The sequence below is a fragment of the Xenopus laevis genome, chromosome 6L (genome assembly GCF_017654675.1).
Source record: "Xenopus laevis strain J_2021 chromosome 6L, Xenopus_laevis_v10.1, whole genome shotgun sequence".
In the NCBI taxonomy this organism is placed as follows: Eukaryota; Metazoa; Chordata; class Amphibia; order Anura; family Pipidae; genus Xenopus; species Xenopus laevis.
In genome coordinates this window covers 156022366-156047193 of record NC_054381.1, presented here as the reverse complement: position 1 = coordinate 156047193, position 24828 = coordinate 156022366, and the positions used below count along the sequence as shown (strand labels likewise).

Genomic DNA, 24828 nt, shown 5'->3' with positions numbered 1-24828 from the left:
ATATTCTTTGATTTTTTTTAATTATTATATTTGGAATTTAGACAGTTACCTCATTACTAAGGTTGTAGTTAAAGGACAAGAAAACTCGCATTCACTGGGGTGGGGGGTGCCAACATGTTGGGGGGGGGCAGGCAGCAGAGGAAATTTATTGCAGTATGCACAACAACTCACTATGAAAGGCTCATCTTTAGACAAGCTCCTTTCCTCTCCTTTTTTTCCCATGACAGCTGGTCTATGTCCCCACTTACTTTTTCTGATAGGTTAAAGGACAAGGAAAGTTAAACTAAAGAAGTAGCTAGAAATGTTGTACATGATGTTTTGTGCTTCTGTACCAGCCCAGGGCAACCACAGCCCTTTAGCAGTAAAGATCTGTGTCTCCAAAGATGCCCCAGTAGCTCCCCATCTTCTTTTCTGCTGATTCACTGCACATGCTCTGTGCTGCTGTCACTTACTGAGCTTAGGGAGCCACTCACAATATACAGTACACATAGAATAGAAATGTCACAATATAAGGCTGATTAGTAATTAATACACATAATTACTACATGGCAGCACAGAAAGCAGTGCAATTAGCATCAGAATTGAATAATCAGCAAACCTGTAGCATCAGCTTATATTACAGCCAGGGAAGCTCATTTTCTGCTGGATAATTAGTGACGAGCCCTAAGCTTAGCTTCTCAACAGCCAATCAGAGCCCACTGAGCATGTGAGTGTCACAGACACTTTCCAAGATGGTGACCCCCTGTGACAAGTTTGAAGTCCTGGATCATTGCTGCTATTGACAAGCTCAAACTTTAGCCTCGTGCAATACGTTCAGTGTATAAAATATGCCATTTTTAGTCACATTCATTTTTAGGGTTTACTCCTTTAATAGTGCGGTTGGACCATGGGGGGGTTGCACTGGCTTTGAGAGACAAAAGAGGTCAACGTGCAAGGCAGAATACAAAGTGCAAAAAAACAAGGGCCTGTTAACTAGAATGCTGGTTTTCCAAATGGAGTCTATGAGAGATGGCCTTCATATCAGGCTTTCTACATAAGGGGTTTCAGGGGCGTAACTACAGAGGAAGCAGACCCTGCGGCTGCAGGGGGGCCCAGGAGGTACAGGGGGCCCCATGAGGCTCTCATTGATGAGCAATTTGAACATATATTGGTAAAACAGGACAAACACTGGATATGTTGGGGGCCCTAAAATTAATTTGCTGTGGGGCCCAGCAACATCTAGTTACGCCACTGAGGGGTTTCCAGATAACAGATCCCATAACTGTACAATCCACCATGTTGTTGCACTTTGCTCCCTGTCTGCACACTAAATAAACAGTAATTAGCCTCAGCACTCTGTTTTAAAGTTCAAAGACCTTCACCAGCTACCATGAATACAGAGCTTCCTGCATTTGGCTGCACTGTATTCATGAGGAGTGAGGCAAGTAGGTCTGAGACATAATACGGATTAAAATTGGACACTGTGCTCTGTAGTGATGGGGCGAATTTGCGCCATTTCGCTTCACCGAAAAATTAGAGAATTTAGTGCGAAATTCGCGAAATGGCAACAGCATCTCGTTTTTGACGCAAATTTGCACCTGGCGAATAAATTCGCCTATCACTAGTGCTCTGCACTTTGTGCCAGACAGTGTTCTTGCATTTCTGTCTGGGGTCTTTGTAACTGACCCCTAAAAATTCAGGATTCGGATCAGGATTCAGCCAGGATTCTGCCTTTTTCAACAGGATTCAGCCGAATCCTTTTGCCCGGCTGAACCGAATCTGAATCCTAACTTGCATATGCAAATTAGGGGTGGGGAGGGAAATCGCTATATTTTTGTCGCAAAACAAGGAAGTAAAAACATTTTCCCCTTCCCACCCCTAATTTGCATATGCAAATTCTGATTCAGATTCAGATCGGTATTCGAGCGAATCTTTCGTGCAGGATTTGGGGGTTCGGCCGAATCCAAAATAGTGGATCCGGTGCATCCCTAATTCGGATACCACAGACTGCAATGATCTCACTGAGTTCAAAGCTCTGATGATTAAGGCTAATTCCTAATGTACTCATCTTATTCCTAAAGCAAGACGTGCAACAAAAAGAAACCGGAGACACTTACAGGAATGAGAAACTTCTTGATTTCTTCCAGTGCGTGTCCCATCCTGGCATAGGCCTCTGCTGGGGGAGCAAACACTTCAATAAGGACGTGGAGGTCGTCATTCAGATGATAGTATTTGGCTTCTCCGCTTTTCCTCAACTCTTCCTCCTGGAAAATAACATTTCATCACATTAGTGAACATGATATGGATCTGCTCATTCCATGACATTTTCAATCTGATATTGATGTGCACATCTCTGTAAGATAACAGACTCATTCTGGTAATAAGCATTCTGATTGGTCAGCTCTCTTGCATGTGTAATTATGTACTTGACAAGCAGCATTCCCATTGGTGAATTCTCTTGCATCTCCAATTAAGTTATTGTTCATCTGCTTTAGAGAACTAGGAAGTTTTATTGAGTTAACATTGACTCTGTTTCCCTAAAAGAGAACTAAATCCTGAGTTATAACTGGTCACCCCACCAGAGACCTCTCTCCCCTCTCTAGAATAAACCCCGAGGGACCATCTAAATGTGGCTGTACCTTGTTGTGAAGCAGTGCTGTGGGGCCAAGTTAAGGTTTCTTCTAGTTTGGATTTTGTTATAATTCTCACCTTTGCTTTATCTCTCATAGACCCTTTGCCCAGAATGGACATCTTCGTCAGCGTATCTTCCTGCAGTCGTTTCAAGGAATTCCCACGGGGCCCCAGGAGTTTGCCGACAAAGTTAAACTAAAAAGACACAAAGAATAAAGACTTAGACCATTTGCCAATGTATCACTTGCTGTTAGAGTTGCCCTTTATTTACCTCTCATAGGGGGAAATTTACTGAAGGGCGAAGTGACCAACACTGGCGAAAATTCGCCTGCGTGACGTCATTTCGGAACTTCACCGATTTACTAACGGTCGCTGGTGTAACTTCGATAGCGAAGGAGATAGACCCTATCAGTATTGCGCTCTGGTGAATGACGCAAGTTCACTAAGATGTGGATTTTACTAAACGTTACCTCTTGCGCCAGACTTGCCTTCGCCAGCTCAGACCAGTGCAATAGAGTAGATAAGAGTTCCTCAAAAAATAGTTGAAAAAATTTTCTAAGTCCCAAAAAACGCTGGCGTCTTTTACTTTTTACAGGGTGATAGGCTGGGGGGGTAACCGGCTTCCCCCCTACATTTCCTAACATATGGCACATAAACTATACACTGGGCTCATTATTTCATTTTATTAAGGTTTCCCAGGCTTGTGTAGTGTAATGTATTTGCTGCAACATATACGTCCATTGTACTTTAGCTTCCCGTCGTATGCAAATTAGGCATCGCTAGCGCAACTTCGCCAGCTTTCGGCGCCCTGGACGCAACTTCGGATTTTAGTGAATTAGCGTTGTCCTGGCGAATCTACGCCTGACGTAGTGTTGCGATGTCAGTGAAACCTTCGCTGGCGCAATTTCGGAGGTAAGTAAATTTGCCCCATAATTTTGTTTTTAAAAAACTATATATTAAATATTGGACACTGTTAAGACACAAAGACGCAGAGCGTGGGACAAGTTGTAGCAATTGGGCACAAAGCCTATGCCTCCTACTAGCCAACCCTAACCTGGCACAGCCCGCTCCGTCCCCTCTATTGATAGACCTGTGCCCGACCCACATCACACAAGTTTGGAAATTCAGGGAAGCCGGCAGTAATGATGGGCGAATATTTTCGACACCACAAACTTGCAGCAAACTTCCGCCAGCGAATACTTTGCAAAACTGGCACAAAAAAATTGTTGGCCGCACGTTGGAAAAGTCACTTGCGTCAAAATCGACGTTTGCCAACATTATTCGGGTGCCACCATCAAAATCGACACAGACATCAAAATTCGAGTTTCGCAGGACAAATTCGCCCATCACTTGCCGGCAGTATGAGGTCAGGGGTGGGATTCCACTGCATTTGGCACCACTATTAATGAAGAGTCAGATGGGGTCGTACATGGGATTCCAAGATAAGGAGAACCAGGACCACAAGACCCATGTTCAGGTTACCTATGGCAGAGTTAAAGGGGTAGTTCACCTTTAAGTTAACTTTAAGTATGTTATAGACTGGCCAATTCTGAGTAACTTTTCAACTGGCCTTTATTTTTTTATAGTTTTTAAATTATTTCTTTTGATCCACGCCAGCTTTTAAATGGGGGGAGGTCACTGATTTATACATATTGTTACTTTTTATTACTCATCTTTCTATTCAATCCTCTCCTATTCATATTCCAGTCTCTTATTCAAATCAGTGCATGGTTGCTCGGGGAATTTGGACCCTAGCAACCAGATGACTGGAATTGCAAACTGGAGAGCTGCTGAATAAAAATTCAAATAAGTCAAAAATCACAAATAATAAAAAATTAAAACCAATTGCAAACTGTCTCAGAATATCCCTCTCTACATCATACTAAAAATTCATTTCAAGGTGAAGAACCCCTTTAAAGAGATACCAACACTAATTTTGCCATATAAAATGCTTTTACATTATCTTTCTTACCCCCCATGTTCCTGTATGAGGGGGCTGCATCGGATCAATGCTGCTACACCATGCAACAATTCTATCTCTTGCCTTATTTTTTTGTCGCATGCGACAATTCGGATTCGTTTTGTCGCATCGCGTCGGATTGCAACAAAATCGCTTGTGGAGTCCTACCCTAACTGTCAGGCTGAGATGGGACAGTCGGGTTGGTAAAACAGTCAGGTTAAGGAACTTCAAGTAACAATTACTTACAAAAGCAGAACTATCCGTGAAAAACGATCAGCATGACCTATAGATAACTTTTGGGGCAGATTTATCAAAAGTCGATGTGAGTTTTTAAAATGAAAAAAAATTGAATTTCAATCTTTTGTGTACTTCGACTAGGGAATAGTCCAAATTCGATTTGAATTCGCAAAAAAATCGAAAATTCGAATATCGAAATTTATCATGTACTGTCTCTTTAAAAATTCGACATCGACCATTCGTCATCTAAAACCTGCTGAATTGCTGTTTTAGCCTATGGGGGACCTCTTAGAACCTATTTGGAGTCAATTGGTGGACTTTGAAAAATCAAAGGTTTATTTGGGAAAAACTTTGAATCAAATTCAATCTAATGCGATATTCCTTCGATTAGTATGATTCGAATTCAGCCGAATACGGAACTATTCAATGGAAAACAGACCTATTCGACCCCAAAGAAAACTCCAACTTAATTTCGGTTGGTCTATTTGAATTTTGAAGTTTTTTCAATTCGAAAATTCGACCCTTGATAAATATGCCCCTTAATTTTTAGGGGCAAATTTATCAAAGGTTGAGATGAATTTCCGAAAAAAAATTTTTTTTTTAATTTCGAGCTATTTTTTTTGTACTTCGACTAGGGAATAGTCCAAATTCGATTTGAATTTGAAAAACATTTGAATATCGAAATTTATCATGTACTGTCTCTTTAAAGATTTGATTTCGACCATTCGCCATCTAAAACCTGCCGAATTGCTGTTTTAGTCTATGGGGGACCTCCTAGATCATATTTGGTGTCAATTGGTGGACTCTGAAAAATCAAAGTTTTTTGGGGGAAATTCGAATTCGGCCGAAAACGAACCTATTCCACCAAAAAAAAACTTTGACTTAATTTCGGTTGCTATTACACCCTGAATTGTACTCAAATTATATATATATATATATATATATGTACATAGTTTGTAATTTATTATCTTTTTGAATGAAACAATAATATGGGATCCATTATCCGGGAAAACCATTATCCAGGAAGCTCTGGATTACAGGGAAGGCCATATCCCATAGACTCCATTTTACCCAAAGAATCCAAATTTTTAACAATTATTTCCTTTTTCTGTGTAATAACAAAACAGTAACTTGTACTTGATCCCAACTAAGATATAATTAATCTTTATTGGAGGCAAAACCAGCCTATTGGGTTTATTTAATGTTTAAGTGATTTTCTAGTAGACTTAAATGGGATGTTCACCTTTGAGATAACTGTTAGTATGATGTAGAGAGGGATATTCTGAGACAATTTGCAATTTGTTTTAATTTTTTATTATTTGTGGTATTTGAGTTATTTAGCTTTTTATTCAGCAGCTCTCCAGTTTGCAATTTTAGCAATATGGTTGCTATGGTCCAAATTACCCTAGCAACCATGTATTGATTTGAATAAGAGACTGGAATATGAAAAGGAGAGGCCTGAACAGAAAGATGAGTAATAAAAAGTAGCAATAACAATACATTTGTAACCTTACAGAGCATTTGTTTTTTTAAGAAGGGGTCAGTGACCCCCATTTAAAAGCTGGAAAGAGTCAGAATATAAAGGCAAATAACTATAAAACTATAAAAAAAATAAAATAATGAAAACCAATTGGAAAGTTGCTTAGAATTTGCTGTTCTATAGCATAATAAAAGTTCCCTTAAAGGTGAAGCACCCCTTTTAGGTATGAAGATCCTAATAACATAAAGATCCGTTATCCGGAAAACCCCAGGTCCAGAGAATTCTGGATAACAGGTCCCAGATCTGTAATATAGGTATAATCCAATGACACCAGACTGTGGTGAAAAAGAAAAACAAGTGTCCCCTTCCCGGCGGCTCAATGTGAAGTGCTACAAAACAATACAGACACTTCACGTGGTTTGTACGGAAATTGCCATTTCTCGACCGTAAATATCACTCAGCATTTATCCCTCAACCTGAAATAAGAGCAAGGTTTAATGGAATCTGTGATTGTTTAGGAACACGGCACCAGGGCCCAGGGATTTATCTCAAGAGCTAATTTCTCTTTCTGTAGAAAAACAAAAGCTCATTCTGGCACGGCCGGAAAATATGCAACAAGCAATCGGCTCAGGATACATAGGAAATAGGATTAAGCCTGAATAAGGGAGCACCACCCCTAAATCAAAGAGAAACAGACAAATGGTGTGCAGGGTTATATGGATAAATAGTAGCACAAAAGAGAAAAAGGTTAACCCTTAAAGTTGCACCACCCCATCTTTAAATCCGAGGACTCAAGGAACAATAAAACTTAACTTTTAATAAATAAATTAAAACCGTAAGTCCAGAGGAGCGTTTAAAATAAGGTTAGGGACAGGGAGGCAAAGAACCCGAATTCAAATGGGCAAAAAAGTACACAGCATACAGTGGGTGTTTGGGATGTCAAAGAGTAACCCACGAGCCTACAAATGTAAATACTGGTAAGTCACATACAATCATTTAACAGCCATAAGTCGGGGTAAACCTTGTATGATGGCTTTTAGGCCTTAAAATATCCACCACCCCTTCACCCTCAAGCACACCCTCCCATAGCCAAAGAGAGAGAAGCCAGTGTATTATGGCTGTATGTCGATTAACCCTGAATTAAATCAGGTAAATTAAATACATAAACTGCCAACCCTGGCATGCGAGTGCTGGTAGGCAGCAGAGTTCAGTTAATAAGCCATAGACTGAGATAGGGATTAACACAAAGCGCAATCAGGTCTGGTGCACCACCCCTTCACCCTCAAGCGCCCCCTCCCCTTTTCCAAAGTAAGCAACCAAAGTAGCCGTATTCAATTAGTTTTAGATTTGAATGGAGGTAAAGATTCTATCCCAGCCACAAAATCACCGTCGAGAACCCACCCCTTCACCCACAGAGCTTCCCACCCGTTTCTGCTGTGAAGCGGTAGCCCAAAGATTCTTTGTAGATTCAGCCCCCCTGCCTAACAATTCTAAAATGCGCCTGACGCGCGTTTCACCTGCATATCACAGGCGCCTGTGATATGCAGGTGAAACTGATTTCAAAATGAATCAGTTAATAGTGCTGCTCCAGCAGAATTCTGCACTGAAATCCATTTTTCAAAAGAGCAAACAGATTTTTTTATATTCAATTTTGAAATCTGACATGGGGCTAGACATATTGTCAATTTCCCAGCTGCCCCAAGTCATGTGACTTGTGCTCTAATAAACTTCAATCACTCTTTACTGCTGTACTGCAAGTTGGAGTGATATCACCCCTCCCTTTCCCCCCCAGCAGCCAAACAAAAGAACAATGGGAAGGTAACCAGATAACAGCTCCCTAACACAAGATAACAGCTGCCTGGTAGATCTAAGAACAGCACTCAATAGTAAAAACCCATGTCCCACTGAGACACATTCAGTTACATTGTGAAGGAAAAACAGCAGCCTGCCAGAAAGCATTTCTCTCCTAAAGTGCAGGCACAAGTCACATGACCAGGGGCAGCTGGGAAATTGACAAAATGTCTAGTCCCATGTCAGATTTCAAAATTGAATATAAAAAAATCTGTTTGTTCTTTTGAGAAATGGATTTCAGTGCAGAATTCTGCTGGAGTAGCACTATTAACTGATGTGTTTTGAAAAAATGTTTTTCCCCATGACAGTATCCCTTTAAGAAGGAAACCAGTGTCTCGGCTGCACTGCACTGCTCTATCTGCAGTATAGGATATATGTATATGATTGAAATGTATGTGACACAGAGGAAACATGTTCATTTTCATAATATACAAATAATATACAGTAACACTAAGTTAGAATATTATTGGGATAGGGGTTGACCAGAAGTTTAATGAGACAGGCCAGACTGTGAGCAGGGGTGTAACTATATCTTACTGGGCCCCACAGCAAATTAATTTTAGTGCCCCAACAAAGGTTCTCCTGTTTTACCAGTATATGTTGACATGGCTCATTAATGAGGGCCACATGGGGCCCCTATACCCTGTGCAGCCGCAGGGTCTGCTTCCCCAGTACTGATGCCCCTGACTGCGAGTGATCAGACAAAATTTATATAAGGGCCGGGGAGGGGGCCGCCTATCAGCAGGAATCTGCACAATACGACAATCTTTTATGCCTGTAGCTTTAGAGAGAGCCGGGTAATCAGTAAATAATTCAGGCACTTTAACATGAAATCAAACACACGTCGCTGTTTTGGTGAAACATTTATAGCATTTAAAAGCTTTCCATATTTATTTAGCCGCCGGCTCCATTAGGGCTGAAATGTGAATTTTCTCTCTCTCTCTCTCTCTGTCGGACTCCAGGCTACAAGACACGGGGGGAGCACAGAAATGATTAATCAACTCAATTAAAACGAATGCACAGAGAAACATTTGAATATTCCAACAAACATGTGGGTGATACAATGTATAACAAACATTGCAGATCTGTCCAGATCATTATGTGACTCAAACACAAGTCATACAATAGTATCCACCACTATCACTACCAGAACTGCATGCACTTATACCGAAATATCCACTGCAGCATGCCCTGACCTCTGTTTCAAAATTTTGATCAACTTATTCTTACCCATTCTTACTTTAAATATGACAGCATAGGTATTCCCCTGTACTAAGCACAATTCAGCAGGAACAGCCCCTAAGTTTGCTCATAGTCTGTACAGAGAGATCCCATAAAACTATGGCAGCATAGGTATTCCCTGTACTAAGCACAATTCAGCAGGAACAGTCCCTAAGTTTGCTCATAGTCTGTACAGAGAGATCCCATAAAACTATGGCAGCATAGGTATTCCCCTGTACTAAGCACAATTCAGCAGGAACAGTCCCTGAGTTTGCTCATAGTCTGTACAGAGAGATCCCATAATACTATGGCAGCATAGGTATCCCCTGTACTAAGCACAATTCAGCAGGAACAGTCCCCTAAGTTTGCTCATAGTCTGTACAGAGAGATCCCATAAAACTATGGCAGCATAGGTATTCCCTGTACTAAGCACAATTCAGTAGGAACAGTCCCTGAGTTTGCTCATAGTCTGTACAGAGAGATCCCATAATACTATGGCAGCATAGGTATCCCCTGTACTAAGCACAATTCAGCAGGAACAGTCCCCTAAGTTTGCTCATAGTCTGTACAGAGAGATCCCATAAAACTATGGTAGCATAGTTTTATGGGATCTCTCTGTACAGACTATGAGCAAACTTAGGGACTGTTCCTGCTGAATTGTGCTTAGTACAGGGGAATCCCTGTACTAAGCACAATTCAGCAGGAACAGTCCCTAAGTTTGCTCATAGTCTGTACAGAGAGATCCCATAAAACTATGGCAGCATAGGTATTCCCTGTACTAAGCACAATTCAGCAGGAACAGACCCCTAAGTTTGCTCATTGTCTGTACAGAGAGATCCCATAAAACTATGGCAGCATAGGTATTCCCTGTACTAAGCACAATGCAGCAGGAACAGTCCCCTAAGTTTGCTCATTGTCTGTACAGAGAGATCCCATAAAACTATGGCAGCATAGGTATTCCCTGTACTAAGCACAATTCAGCAGGAACAGTCCCCTAAGTTTGCTCATAGTCTGTACAGAGAGAACCCATAAAACTATGGCAGCATAGGTATTCCCTGTACTAAACACAATTCAGCAGGAACCTCCCCTAAGTTTGCTCATAGTCTGTACAGAAAGATCCCATAAAACTATGGCAGCATAGGTATTCCCCTGTAGTAAGCACAATTCAGCAGGAACAGTCCCCTAAGTTTTCTCATTGCCTGTACACAGAGATAATACAAGATTTCAATAACAAATATCCAGTAGCAGCCCCCCCCCCCTCCCCCCAAGATATTCTCAGTAAAAGACGGTGAGGCCTGCAATTTTCAGGATCTACAATTTAATTGCTGACAACTGTCAAAGCCCAGATGCAAATCCCTGGTGGGCATGCAAATAAGCACTTACCCATACAGTAAGTCCCTTACATGAGAGTTAATCAAGCGCTGCGGTGCAGTGAATGGAAAGCAGTGGTACATCAGCATGCCCAATTAACTCCTGCTCCCGCTTCTCACATTTGCACGCAAGTTACTAAGCGAGTAGTTGCCAGGTGCTGGTGTTTCAGAGCAGGGTATGCGATTCAGCACACAAATGGTTAAATCTCCACCACATCCCACCCTCAGTTAGAACCCACGGAATAATCAGACACAACGGGTGCCCTATGGGTTTAGCATAGCTCCCCAATAGTTGCCTGGATCTGCAGAGGATGATGGGAACTGTAGTTTCAGTACCAGTCTGAGACAAATGCAGTGTTCGGCATCAGTATTCTGATATATGCACATATTCAACTAGCTCAGTATAATGCGCTGTATCCATTAGCATTCCTTCTGTCTCCCAGGGAAATTGTAATGTAATGTGGATTTCTACTGCCGGCCAGAGCAGACACAAAAAAAAGCCCAGAAATCCGGCTGAATATTTAATATGCACAGAACAATGTTCTTCTGACACTCGCACACCGGGGCTTCACCCGTCGGAAGTGATAACCCAGAGCCAAGGACTAATTATTCCTCACTAGCAGATGACTTGATATCAGCATACAATTAATAATGCATTTAGAGTGTCTCTATTATGAGAAAAGACCCCGATAAGCATAAATACTGGTGAATGGGCCGTGGTGTATTTATTCTGCTACAGACGCCTTATGAACCCCGTTTAGTCTTCCATGTTTGACCTCATCTTCCTCTTTCAGCACTGGATAAGCCGCTTTGTCAGGGAGGGGTCTGGACAAACACAGAGAAGCGCATGGTGCAGCTGTATCTCACTTACATGTACAACAGCCGTATCTAATGTACAATGTTCAATCACACCAGACAATAATTGTGCCTTATGGTCAAATGATACTGGAGAAATACAGAGATGCCAAACCAGATATAAAGGGATCCAAGTGTGTCATGCCTACTTCACCTCCAACCACAGCCCTGACCTGCCTGAACCATGTCCCTCGCCTGTCCAAACTATTGATGCACCAAATCCACTATTTTGGATTCGGGCAAATCCCTGAATCCTTTGCGAAAGATTCAGCCGAATACCCGAACTGAATTCTAATTTGCATATGCAAATTAGTGGTGGGAAAGGGAAAACGTTTTTTACTGACAAAAAGACATATGATTTCCCTCCCTGTCCCTAATTTGCATATGCAAATTTGGATTCAGTTCAGCCAGTCAGAAGGATTGGGCCGAAGCCTGTTGAAAAAGGCTGAATCCTGAATTTGGTGCATCCCTAGGCCAAACCTCAATTGTTCAGTATGTTCATGAGCTCCCCCCCTCTGCCAACACCATTGGACCCCCTGGAAACCATGGGGAGATGATATAGGGAATAATTATATTGTACCAGGAGGTATTATTATTTCTATACACACACACACGTTATACTGCCATGTGACCCATTACATCTCTAAGCTCCTTGTCAGGCTCTGCTGGGATTCGAACCGGGGACCATTGGGTGTCTGGCTCAATGCCTTAATCACTGGGCTAGGTGAGCAGCCTGCTGGGTTTCTCACTATATATTACCTGGCCTTTGCAGTCCCAGCCTAGCAACAGCCTGATTGGTTTGCAGTCAACCAATCAGTGCTGACTCTGCCCTATTTAAGGCCAGCCGTCCAAACACTCCTTGCCTGAGCATTGGCTTCCCAAACTAGCTGTGTAGCATTGTCCCTAGCCAAGGGTTCCTGCTCTAGCCTCCTTTCCTTGCCTTGCCTTAACTCTTCCCTGTCTTGTCCTGCCTGGCTCTGAACCTTGTCTTGATCTGCCTTACTTTCCCCTTCCAGTTTTGCTCCGGTCCTGCTTTAAACCTTGATCTTTCTTTGCTTTAACCTTGCCTTGACCTTGCCCTGCTCAGCTTTCCTTCCTATTTTGAATCTTGCTCTGCTCCTCATTTCAAACCTGACCTTACCTAGTACCTTTCCCTGCTTTGCCCTTGAACCAACCTCACCTTGCCTGTTCCGGATTCCTGCTTTCTGTTCTGCCTTGCACCTAACCTGTCTAATATCCAGTCCTCTCGCTATCCAGTCCTCTCGCCTTCCTGCCTTTCTGCTCCCATCCTCTACTTCTGCTCCAGTCTCCTTCTGCACTCTATCCCCAGTTAGATCCGACCTACACCTGCACTGTCCTGTCCCATCCAGTCTGTTCCTGTCCTGATCTTCGCCCTCGTCATCCTGTTCCGCTCTGCACCTGTTCCAGTCAGACTCATTGCCCTCGTCCCCCTATTCCTGCCCTTTTCCTGTCTGTGTCCCATGGGTTCAGCCAGCTCTTGCCTGAAAGACTCACCTTCCTCCTGCTGCCTCCAAAGCGCCCGCTTCGTTATCACTTACATTCCTATTATAACTGATGACAACACGAAAGGATATAGTGTACCGGATATTCAAGCTTTCTGTGTATTATATAGTGAATAAAGTACCCCCTCTTGTAAAATATAAGGATATTATAAGTTACCGAGGAGTTTCATGACCATATAAAAGTACGAGGCCGAAGGCCGAGTGTTTTTATACAGGTCATGGAACTCCGAGGTAACTTCTAATATCCTCATATTTTGCAACTGGGGGTACTTTATTTATTATAATACACAAGTTTCAGTGAGTCATGTGACAGAAATGACATCAGAACTCACCGTTTATAACTGATGACATCAGAACTCACCATTTATAAGGATATAATTTACAGGATATTCATGGCTTTTGTGTATTATATAGTGAATATTGTAGCCCCTGATATACAATACAATGATAGTATAAGTCAGTGAATTTCCAAGACCACATAAAGGCACAAGAGTTCTCTTATACAGGTCATGAAACTCTGAGGTGATTTCTAATATCCACCAATTTTACAAGAGGGGGTATACGATTTGTAACACAAATAAGATTCAGTGAGTCATGTGACAGAACTCACAACATTGAACACCAATTATAATAAATGACATCACTAAACACCAATTATAAGAATATCATTTACAGAATATTCATAGGTCTTGTTTATTATATAGTGAATAAAGTACCCTCTCTTGTAAAATATACGGATAATATAAGTTACAGAGGAGCTCCATGAGTGAGGCTGATGGCCAAGTGTTTTTATACATACATACATACATATAAGTCATGGAACTCCAAGGTGACTTCGAATATCCTCATATATTGCCACAGGGGGTACTTTATTTATTATAATACACACGTTTCAATGAGTCATGTGACATCACTAAGCTCCAATTATAACCAATGACTAAGCACTGGGTACAAGGATATCATTTACAGGATATTCATGGCTCTTGTGTATTATATACAGATATAGAATGTATTATCCAGAATGCTGTCATGATTTTTATGGTGTCGTTTTTATTTACAAATTACACTGTTTACACTGCAAATAATTCACTCTACCATAAAAAAAGAATCATTCCTGAACCAATAAGTGTATTTTTTGTTGTAATATTGGTGTGTAGGCGCATTTCAGGTCATTTTGCCTGGTCATGTGCTTTCAGAAAGAACCAGCACTTCACAATGGAACTGCTTTCAGATAAGCTATTCTGGCCTGGATTTGCGGCAAGGCCGCATAGGCCAGGGCCTAGGGCGGCAAAAAAATAGGGGCGGCATGCCGCCCAGCCGCATTATGGTGACGTGTGCGTCCTCATTCAATTACAGCAGCTGCGCTGGCATTTTTCCGCCGGCGCGCTGGGAAGGGGAGGAGGCGGTGGGCGCTAGGACCGCACGGCCGCCTGATCGGACCGCGCGGCCTAGGGGCGGCCGGCAATGAAATCCGGCGCTGTGAAGCAGTCACAGTGGGACATGGATTTTACTATTGAGTGCTGTTCTCATATCTACCAGGCAGCTGTTATCTTGTGTCAGGGAGTTGTTATCTTGTTACCTTTCTATTGTTCTGATGATGGGCTGCTGGGGGAATGAAGGGAGGGGGGTGATATCACTTCAACTTGCAGTACAGCAGTAAAGAGTGACTGAAAATTATCAGAACATACGTCATATGAATGAGGGCTTCTGGAAAACAGACAATATGTCTATCCCCATGTCAGATTAAATTTATATAAAAAAAATCTGTTTGCTCTTTTGAAAAACGGATTTCAGTGCAGAATTCTGCTTGAGCAGCACTGTTAACGGGATGAATTTTGGAAAAAACATGTTTTCCCATGACAGAAACCCTTTAAGACCTGGGGCTTTCAGACAAAGGATATTTCCCTAATTTGGATCACCATAACTGTCAATATCCAGTAAAACAAGACACCATGGCAGATACAAGGCCAGACACTGATTTGTGGGCCGGCCACAAAGGCCTGGTCCTAGGAAGGCATGCCACCCGCTGGCTGCAACTGAACCTGTCCCCACCACACTCTGAATCTGGCACTCTGAACCTGCCCGCCAACGCATCTGAACCGGCCCTTCCAGTGTGGGCAAGTGGGAGAATTGCAAAGGAGGCAAGTAGCGGGACTTTGCGAGAAAGAAGGTGGGCGGAGCGCGGCCTAGGGATGCGTCTTTTAGAAATCCAGTCTTGTACAAGGCAAAATATTAAACTATGGGAAATCGCATTCCTATATGTTAGCAAAGCTTTTTGGAAGGTACATCATTGGATAAGTGATCCCAAATATATAGCGATAGATAGATTCAGCTCTATTAGACAAAGGATAATACAAAAATGAAGGTACAGTTGCCATTGCAAGTTGAAATATAGGAAATTATAGTTTCTCACTTTCCCACTGAATTATATTCTGCATGTACTTTCATTTTTGCAGAGACATAACATGAAAAAATTCCTAGTAATTTCATTTGGAACTCTACAACGTCAATGTTTATGAGCGATTTTGTAGGCTGATACGTTGCTCCATTCCACAATGTTGTATTAACGTTAACAGCTTTTTCTGTTCATCTGAGATTATTGGTGCGACTGCTAATCCCAATGCAAACCCAAACAAGACAACAGTTCATTCTCAGGCTTTTTCCTAAGAATCCACGCAGGAAACCTTAGTGGAAATGCCACCACCTTAGAAACCTCAGCAGCCCTCCGTGCAGGTCCGGACTGAGAATTAAAATAGGCCCTGGCATTTCAGGTACACAGAAGCCCAATCATCCCACATAGAGGCCCAAACAGCTCCCATCAGCCCACTAGATACTGACTTTCTATGGGACCTTATAGCAGCCCCACTGGCATTTGCCAGAACCCACAGATTGTCAGTCCGGGCCTGCTTCCGTGTGTCATTCTTTCTCCACTGCCTCAATCCTCAGTGAGGCATTGGCAAGTCTAATTCTCCGTTTATGCTGATTGCATTGGAATATTCCTCAGCGAGAACTGCAGACATTTCGAATTATGACAACTCAGCAAGGCAAGCCATTAATCAGTGCCATACTAGCCAGGATGTTTGCCAACCACTCAGCTAAGAGCAGGATCAATAGAAGGCCTTCATGAAGCAGTAAAACATGATGGTACTTAATTTCTGCCCTTATATTAACTGACGTTTGGCCATATGCTTACCTTAGGGAATTGTTTAATAGGAATTAAGACTTTTTGTGCCAACTTCATATTCTTATTGATCACCACATCGATGTACTGGTCTTCTGTGCTGTCTTCTCCCTTCTGTAATTTTTCAATCTCTAAACAAAGAAGAAAAAAAATTCACAAAATTAAGGCGTGAAACCGCCATTTCTATAAAACGATTCAGACTTGGGATGAATGCCAATGCAGTGCAACAGTACACCAAAATATGGTCAGCATTACACACAGTAGTACTTTACTAACAAAGGGTGACAGTGAATTCCATACTGGTACTATTCTAAACAAATTGTTGCATAGAAATACTATAGTGGTACTAATCCAACAAATGTTGACAAAGGTTGAGAATTCCATAGTCGTACTACTCTTACAAAGGGTGGCATAAAAGATCCAATAAAGGTTCTATTCTAACAAAGGGTGGCTTAGAGAATCCTATAGTGGTACGACTATACCAAAAGGGTGGCATAGAGAATCCCTTAACAGTACTAGTGGTACGACAGGGGAAAGGGAATCCCATAGTGGTACTATTTTAACAAAGGGTGGTATAGAGAATCCCAATGCATTTCTATTCTAAGAAAGGGTGGCATAGGAAATCCCATAGTGGTACAACTATACCAAAGGGTGGCCTAGAGAATCCCTTAACAGTACTATTCTAACGAAGGGTGGCAAAGAGTATCCAATAGCGGTAAAAGTATAAAAAAGGATGACCTAGTGAGTCATCCTTTGTATTACTAAAACAACGCTTTGGAAGCATGACATCCTTAGCTTATAAAAGAAACGTGTTGTTTTAACATGAATGACTTACAGGCATATATCTATTAAAATCAACACATCAACATCGTTAAAGGACCAGTAACATCAAAAAAAAAATTTTAACAAAAAATTCATTAGTATACATCGAAAAATAAACACTAACACAAATTTAACTTTTAAATTGTAAAGCCTTTATTAAAAAATAACTTACTGAAACTCCACTTCCGTTCTTCTTGAGAAAAGGCGAAAGGGCGACCATCCATTCTGCAGCAGTTGATCCCTCCTCCCTGGCTATCTCTCCTGGCCGCACTGCTCTGCCGGCAAGATGGGGCAGCACTTCTTAGCGATGCACATGTTGTATCCTCCAGCCGATGGCGCCATTGCCTGCCAGTTGCTCCCCACTTCCCAGTATTGCTCCTCCGTCTCTCCCTGACTTTTTTTTTCCCCGCACCTTGCAGCTTCTTGCCTTGCTGCTCGACAAGTTGGGCACACCCGTGTCAGTAGATACAATGCTGTGCGCGCTCTTACCATGACTAGTGCATCATACCGGGCATCTTTGCGTTTTGTTAGGGGTGGAGGATATTAATTCAGAGGCAAATTTGCAGAAGGTACAGAGGTAGAAATGTAGTGTTTGTACTGAAAGCACAGTTTAAAAAAAAGTTCCCTTGGTGGCACAACATAGCGCTCAATACAGTGCAGTTACACTAATGCGCTTTCAACTTTCATTTTCTTCCCGCAGTCCCTGCACTGCTCTGCCACGTCGAAGCAGTGTAGGCAGCGTGGGGAGAAGAAGGCAAATCTGGCAATTTGCAACAAGGACTTTTCCCTTCAGCAGCCTCTGTCTGCGGGCAGACGAGCAAATGTAAGGGCGGCAGGTGCAGGGCATGACTGCAGTTCTCTCCTGGAGCAGGGCTTGTCGAGCAGCAAGGCAAGAAGCTGCAAGGTGCGGGGAAAAAAAAAAGTCAGGGAGAGACGGAGGAGCAATACTGGGAAGTGGGGAGCAACTGGCAGGCAATGGCGCCGTCGGCTGGAGGATACAACATGTGCATCGCTAAGAAGTGCTGCCCCATCTTGCCGGCAGAGCAGTGCTGCCAGGAGAGATGGCCAGGGAGGAGGGATCAACTGCTGCAGAATGGATGGTCGCCCTTTCGCCTTTTCTCAAGAAGAACGGAAGTGGAGTTTCAGTAAGTTATTTTTTAATAAAGGCTTTGCAATTTAAAAGTTTAATTTGTGTTGGTGTTTATTTTTCGATGTATACTAATGAATTTTTTTAATTTTTTTTTTACATATGTTACTGGTCCTTTAATCGTTGCTGGCGTCTACAATTGTCGCCAGCGGCGATTCCGTCGCCGGCATAGAAAAAAAAACTTTGACTCCAACAAATTTTCGCACATTTATTCGCCGCCGGTGAAACACGGAAATTCTCCGCGAATTTGCGCCTGTCTAATAAATTCGCCCATCACTAATCTTTACTGCTAAAGGGCTGTGGTTGCCTTCGGCTGGTACAGAAGCCCCAAACATAATGTACAATATTTCTAGCTACTTCTTTAGTTAGGTTTTACTTCTCATTTACGTAAATATTGGGCAAAAACCTGATGACTTGAAATGAATTGCATTTAAAAAAAATCATTCAATAAATGAATCTGTTCTGTGACTTTATATCGAAGGTGAGAAAACCTTAATTATTGGAGATGTTCACTATGAACCCTCATTTATTACTTTAATAATTATGTCTAATACTCTACAATTAAGTCATTAAAAAAAATCTATTCAAAAGAGGTTTTGGAACGGAGTGTATGAGGTGATGCTCTCACTGCCATTATCTCTCCTTTCTGCTAAATCAGCCACACTTTGTGGCTCAATTGGAATCCCAGAGCTCCCACCTCTCCTTAGTCTTTATTAAGTCGGCACCCTGTGACCTCTTTCCAAGTAGAATGTTAAGCAGGAATCAATATCTTACATAGAAGGAAAAAAAGGTTATTCTTTGCCAGTTTTTTAGAGCTTTCAAATTAAAGGGAAACTGACATCAGAAAACATGTTTTTTTCAAATCTCATCAGTTAATAGTGCTGCTCCAGCAGAATTCTGCACTGAAATCCATTTCTCAAAAGAGCAAACAAATTTTTTTATATTTAATTTTGAAATCTGACATGGGACTAGACATTTTGTCAATTTCCCAGCTGCCCCCAGTCATGTGACTTGTGCCTGCACTTTAGGAGAGAAATGCTTTCTGTCAGGCTGCTGTTTTTCCTTCTCAATGTAACTGAATGTGTTTCAGTGAGACATGGGTTTTTACTATTGAGTGTTGTTCTTAGATCTACCAGGCAGCTTTTATCTTGTGTTAGGGAGCTGCTATCTGGTTACCTTCCCTTTGTTCTTTTGTTTGGCTGCTGGGGGGGGGGAGGGAGGGGGTGATATCAGTCCAACTTGCAGTACAGCAGTAAAGAGTGATTGAAGTTTATCAGAGCACAAGTCACATGACTTGGGGCAGCTGGGAAATTGACAAAATGTCTAGCCCCATGTAAGATTTTAAAATTGAATATAAAAAAAATCTGTTTTCTCTTTTGAGAAATGGATTTCAGTGCAGAATACTGCTGGAGCAGCACTATTAACTGATTCATTTTAAAAAAAAAATGTTTTTCCCATGACAGTATTCCTTTAAGTTTCCTTACATTGACCAAACATGTAAAAAATATATCTGAGAATATCTCAGTCTCTGAAAGTCTACCAACATGAAAAACTGCACAAGAATGAGCCTCTTCTGCCCAGTCAAGGTGCTCTGGAAGTCAAATGGGTGATTTTCTTTTATTTTTAGTGTTGATATTATTTCAGATCTTATTGACTTCCATCTACTTTTTAAAAAACTTTCTGTTTGCTGGAATCACATAAGGCACATGCATTTATAAGAAGCCTGAAACCTTGGTTTCTAGGGTTGAGAACAGACAAGAGGCTCCTTTGGCAGAAACAAAATCCTGGAGGAAAATATAATGGACCAATGAAAGAATATTTGTCCAGAGAGGTAGTAAAGCCAAAAACTCACAGCTATTGCCTCCTGTACAGGACATTCTCAAATACAAGTATGGGACCTGTAATGGAGAATGTTCGGGACCTGGGGTTTTCCAGATAATGGATGTTTCCGTAATTTGGATCTTCATACCTTAAAGAGATACCGACACCAAAAAATACCCTTTTTATATCTATCATAACATTGTCTTTGAATGCTATTTATAATTTTGGCATAAAAGTATTTCCCTGATGCTTTTACATTACCTTTCTTACTACCCTGCTCCTGTATGAGGGGGCTGCCATATTTCTGCAGCAGGAGTCTGTTAGCATTAGAACCTCTAACTGACAGGTTAAGAAGGGACAGTCAGGTTGGCAAAACTGTCAGGTTAAGGAACTTCAAGTAACAATTATTTTTAAAAGCAGCCTTATCATTGAAAAAAGATCAGCATGACCTATATGTAATTTTTAATGTAGATTAGATGTAGAGTAGATTTTAAAAAGAAAATTCTTGGGGGCACATTTACTAAGCTCGAGTGAAGGATTCGAAGTAAAAAAAACTTTGAATTTTGAAGTATTTTTGGGGTACTTCGACCATCGAATAGGCTACTACGACCTTCGACTACGACTTCGATGCGGACGATTCGAACTAAAAATCGTTCGACTATTCGACCATTTGATAGTCGAAGTACTGTCTCTTTAAAAAAAAAAACTTTGACCACATACTTCGGCAGTTTAAACCTACCGAGGTACAATGTCAGCCTATGGGGACCTTCCCCATCAGTTTTCTAAGATTTTTTTGATCGAAGGATTTTCGATTAAAATCATTCTCATCATTCTAGCAAACGATTTTTCCTTCGATCGATTGATCGTAGGATTTGCGGTAAATCCTTCGAATTCAATATTTGAATTCGTAGGATTTTACTTCGAGGGTCCAATTCTAGGGTTTATTAACCCTCGATATCCGACCCTTAAATGTGCCCCCTAGTGTCAGTATCACTTTAAGTCTACTGTAAACATTAAATAAACCCAACAGGCTGGTTTTGCTTCCAATAAGGATTAATTATATCTTAGTTGGGATCAAGTACAAGGTACTGTTTTATTATTACACAGAAAAAGGAAATAATTTTTAATTATTTGGATTATTTGATTGTAATGGAGTCTATGGGATATGGCCTTCCTGTAATTCAGAGCTTTCTGGATAACAGCTTTCCACATACTAGATCTCATACCTGTACATCGTGAACTCTGACACACAGACCTCTGCCCAGCTGCGTTTTTGGATTTATCAGTCCAATTTAGAGTAACATTTGTTGATGTTAACCCAAAGCTCCATCTATACCAACATGTCTATCCTTCAAACTACACTGAATTGTTACTATGAGCCACCCTATAGGCTTTTTGTCCTACATTGGGGATTTATAGTTTTCTTTATGACAAAATCGAATTCTGAAAATTATCATTTTTCCTTTAACCACTACATAGCATGTCAATAATCACTAGAATCTAGAAGATTTATTCATTTTCAAATTTTATATTTTTTTATATTCAATCTCTCACTGGCAAAAATAAATGCAAATAAAATCACACTCTTATTTTAACAAATTTTGGTTTCTGTAGAAGATTATTGTCTGCATTTATTGATTGATACATTTTTTTGATTGATAAATCTTGAAAATTCCAGTACAGAAAGCTCAAATTGGAAAAAGATGTGTGCTCATGCAAGATTTTCGAATGAAAACCAAAGAGGTACGGTAGATTTATTCATTTTCAAATTGGAGTATTTTCTTTATAAAATCACTTGCTTGCAAAAGAACTTACACTCTTCCATTTATTTTTATGAATTTTGAAAAATAAAATAAATAGTTTAAATAGTGATAACTACACCACCCATTGGCTTCTGCAGAAGAGGTTTTCTACATTTTTTTTTGATTGATACATTTTTTGATTGATAAATATTGAAAATTCTAATGAAAACCTAAAAGGTAGATTTATTCATTTTCAAATTGGAGTATTTTCTTTATTAAAGCTCTTTGTGAGAAAAAAACTTGCAAATAAAATCACATTGTTCCATTAATTTTAACAAGTCCTAAAAATATTGATAAATAAACCACCTATTGAATTTTATAATAGTTTTTTTTTTATATATCAATTTTTTTGATTGATAAATCTTGAGAATTGAAGTCCAGAAAGCTCAAAGTGGAAAACACAAGTTTTTGTGGAATTGTTATTAATTTTTCAAGGTGAGTTAACACAGAACCAGCATGCAGACATTTTTTTCCTTTAGATATGAAAAATCCACTTCATTATTATCCTGCAATTTATGTGGTTAATGTACTGAATCGCTCGTCATTAGACTGTCGGGAAGTCCTTTATTCTCGCCACACTGTAAAAGAGGTGGAGAAGGAGCGTGGTTCTGTTGTTGGAAGACACAATGAAGGACAACTGTCTTTTTGCAAACTAAATGAATTATATAACTATTTATTACTGATATTCATTTAGTGACATTCCATCAAACCAGACAATTTAACCTGCCGCTGGCATTTTTTGAGTCAGGTCTATTTTTTATTTTCTTATGAAGTCACTTAAAGGGGACCCGTCACCCAAAAAAAAATATTCAAAATCCTATTTTATCACATTAGTCGAGCAAAATGAACTTTAATTACACTGTATAAATTATTTTAATCTTGTTTCCTTCAGTCTGGGAATTCATAATTATAACAAGCAGGCAGGAGCCATTTTGTGGACACTGTTATTAAGACAAGTCTTGTATCATCTCAGAATCTTGTTTGTGCACCAGAATGGGGGACCTGATGTCCTTCCCCATGTCCTGGTTACACAATTAAATGGTGAAGAGAACGGGGGAATGTGGGGAGAGCAGTGACATGTAGGAAGTGCTGAATGGAAAGTGAAAGTAATTGTCTGCCTAATGGTGGCCATAGACACACAGATCCAATCGTACGAATGGAGGATTCGTAAGATTTTCGGATCGTCTGTGGGGAGTGCCGACAGCTTTCGTCCGGCGGAGATCGGTCGTTTGGTCGATCGGTCAGGTTTGATTTTGACCCAACCAATCCCGCCGGAGCCCATGGCGCATCGTAATCGGATCGTTCAGCCATTTGGCCGAACAATCAGATAACCCCCGATATAGCCATGCTCGTTAATGGCATATCGGGGAAAGATCCGCTCGTTTGGCGATGTCGCCAAACGAGCGGATCTTTGCGTGTATGGCCACCTTAAGGCATAGAGGAGGGGCAGACAATATTTGATTGACAGCTGAGATGTTTAAATGAGCTTACAACAGCTATGAATGCTTTAATAAAAAATAGAAATTGGATTTCATGTTTAATTTGAAAAGGACTTTTATTATACAGATTGTTGTGTCTGGGTGACAGGTCCACTTTGAAAGGAATTAAACCCATCTCTTTTGGCATGTATGATTTTCTCTCATTAAACCTGTTATACGAATGTTATATATTACAAGTGGCTCTTCCCCACGTGAAATATAATCTCTACAGTCTATCTGTCAGAACATGTGCCACTCTGTGCTGCCTGCCTGCCTTTATATCAGCCTCCGAAAGAAGATGGTTTTACGACCAAACCTTTTCTAAACTTAAAGACAGTAACCAATGGACATTGGCTAGCTCTATCTGATTAACTGATACACTCACTTTGTTCATTTAATAAGCCTTGCAAATAGACATCCTCTCAACTTGTTATGTAGGCTGATTTTAATAAAGGCTTCCCCATCTTAACATCAATGATTTACGTATCACACATATTGGGGGTATTATACATGGAACCAGCACTTTTTACCATTTGCTATAGGACATAAAATTGGCACTGCATGTATTCTATAATGTGTTCTAGGGTTATTATAGATGAAATTGGTACTGGATATTTCCTACCGTGTGTTCTGGGGGCCTTATACATGTAATTGGCACTGCATTTATTCTACAATGTGTTCTTAAGGATGAGGATTATTTAAGGAGACATTGTCTATGAAAAAAATAGGAACATACTCATTTAGATATAGAAGAATTGTGCTTAAAAAAAGTTTTTCTGGCTGGTTTATTTCTGCAAAAACCCCAATAATCCCTCCCTTCTCTTCCACTTCCTGCTCCCTGAATTCCCAGGCTGTGTAGGGGAGCCGGAGGCTCTCAGCTCACTGCGCTGTAGGACAAGAACCAATCAGCAGCTAGCAGGACCTGATAGGGGACTGAAGCCTGTCTTTGCTTGTGTGACTACGGGGCTGTGATTGGCTGTCACCCTCCTACTGTGCTTCTGGCTGGGACCGTTAGGACACACCCACCCCTAATTTGAAACACAGACAAGGACCAGTGAACATCTATAGGGAGCTCCAATAAAGGGGCTATTTTTAAAGGTAATATTAATTTTTAGCACCATGTAAAAGCAACACCATAATTGCCTACAACATTGGGGTTTTTTTCATTTATCCTATATGTCTCCTTTAAGGATGAAATTGGCACTGTATTTTTCCTACCATGTGTTTTCAATGTGGAATTGGCTCCACAGTTAGCCTGGGATTATTATGGAGGCATTTGGCACTATCATGAGTTCTGAGGGCAATATACTGGAATTAGCACTGGAATCTCACAATGAGTTTGTTTATTATAGATGCAATTGGTATTGTATGTTTCAAACCTTGCGTTCTGGGTATTTATACATGGAATTTGCACTATATTTACATTACTGTGTGTTTTGGGATTATTATGGATGAAACTGGAATTGTATT

At 40.8% G+C, this 24828-nt stretch overlaps 1 protein-coding gene across 2 annotated transcripts in view; it reads right to left on the bottom strand.

Annotated features, from left to right (window-relative positions):
* khdrbs3.L (KH domain containing, RNA binding, signal transduction associated 3 L homeolog) overlaps positions 1–24828 on the bottom strand; it is a 106513-nt gene that overhangs the window by 45941 nt on the left and 35744 nt on the right. For both annotated transcript variants that reach the window (XR_005962013.1, XM_018268282.2), the window contains exons 2-4: positions 16301–16419; positions 2689–2805; positions 2097–2243 (exon numbers count right to left, since the gene is read on the bottom strand). Coding sequence is in view for 1 of the 2 variants with exons in the window: in XM_018268282.2 (XP_018123771.1) it covers positions 2097–2243; positions 2689–2805; positions 16301–16419 (383 nt within the window). In the remaining variant the exon portion in view is untranslated. The remainder of the gene's footprint in view (positions 1–2096; positions 2244–2688; positions 2806–16300; positions 16420–24828) is intronic.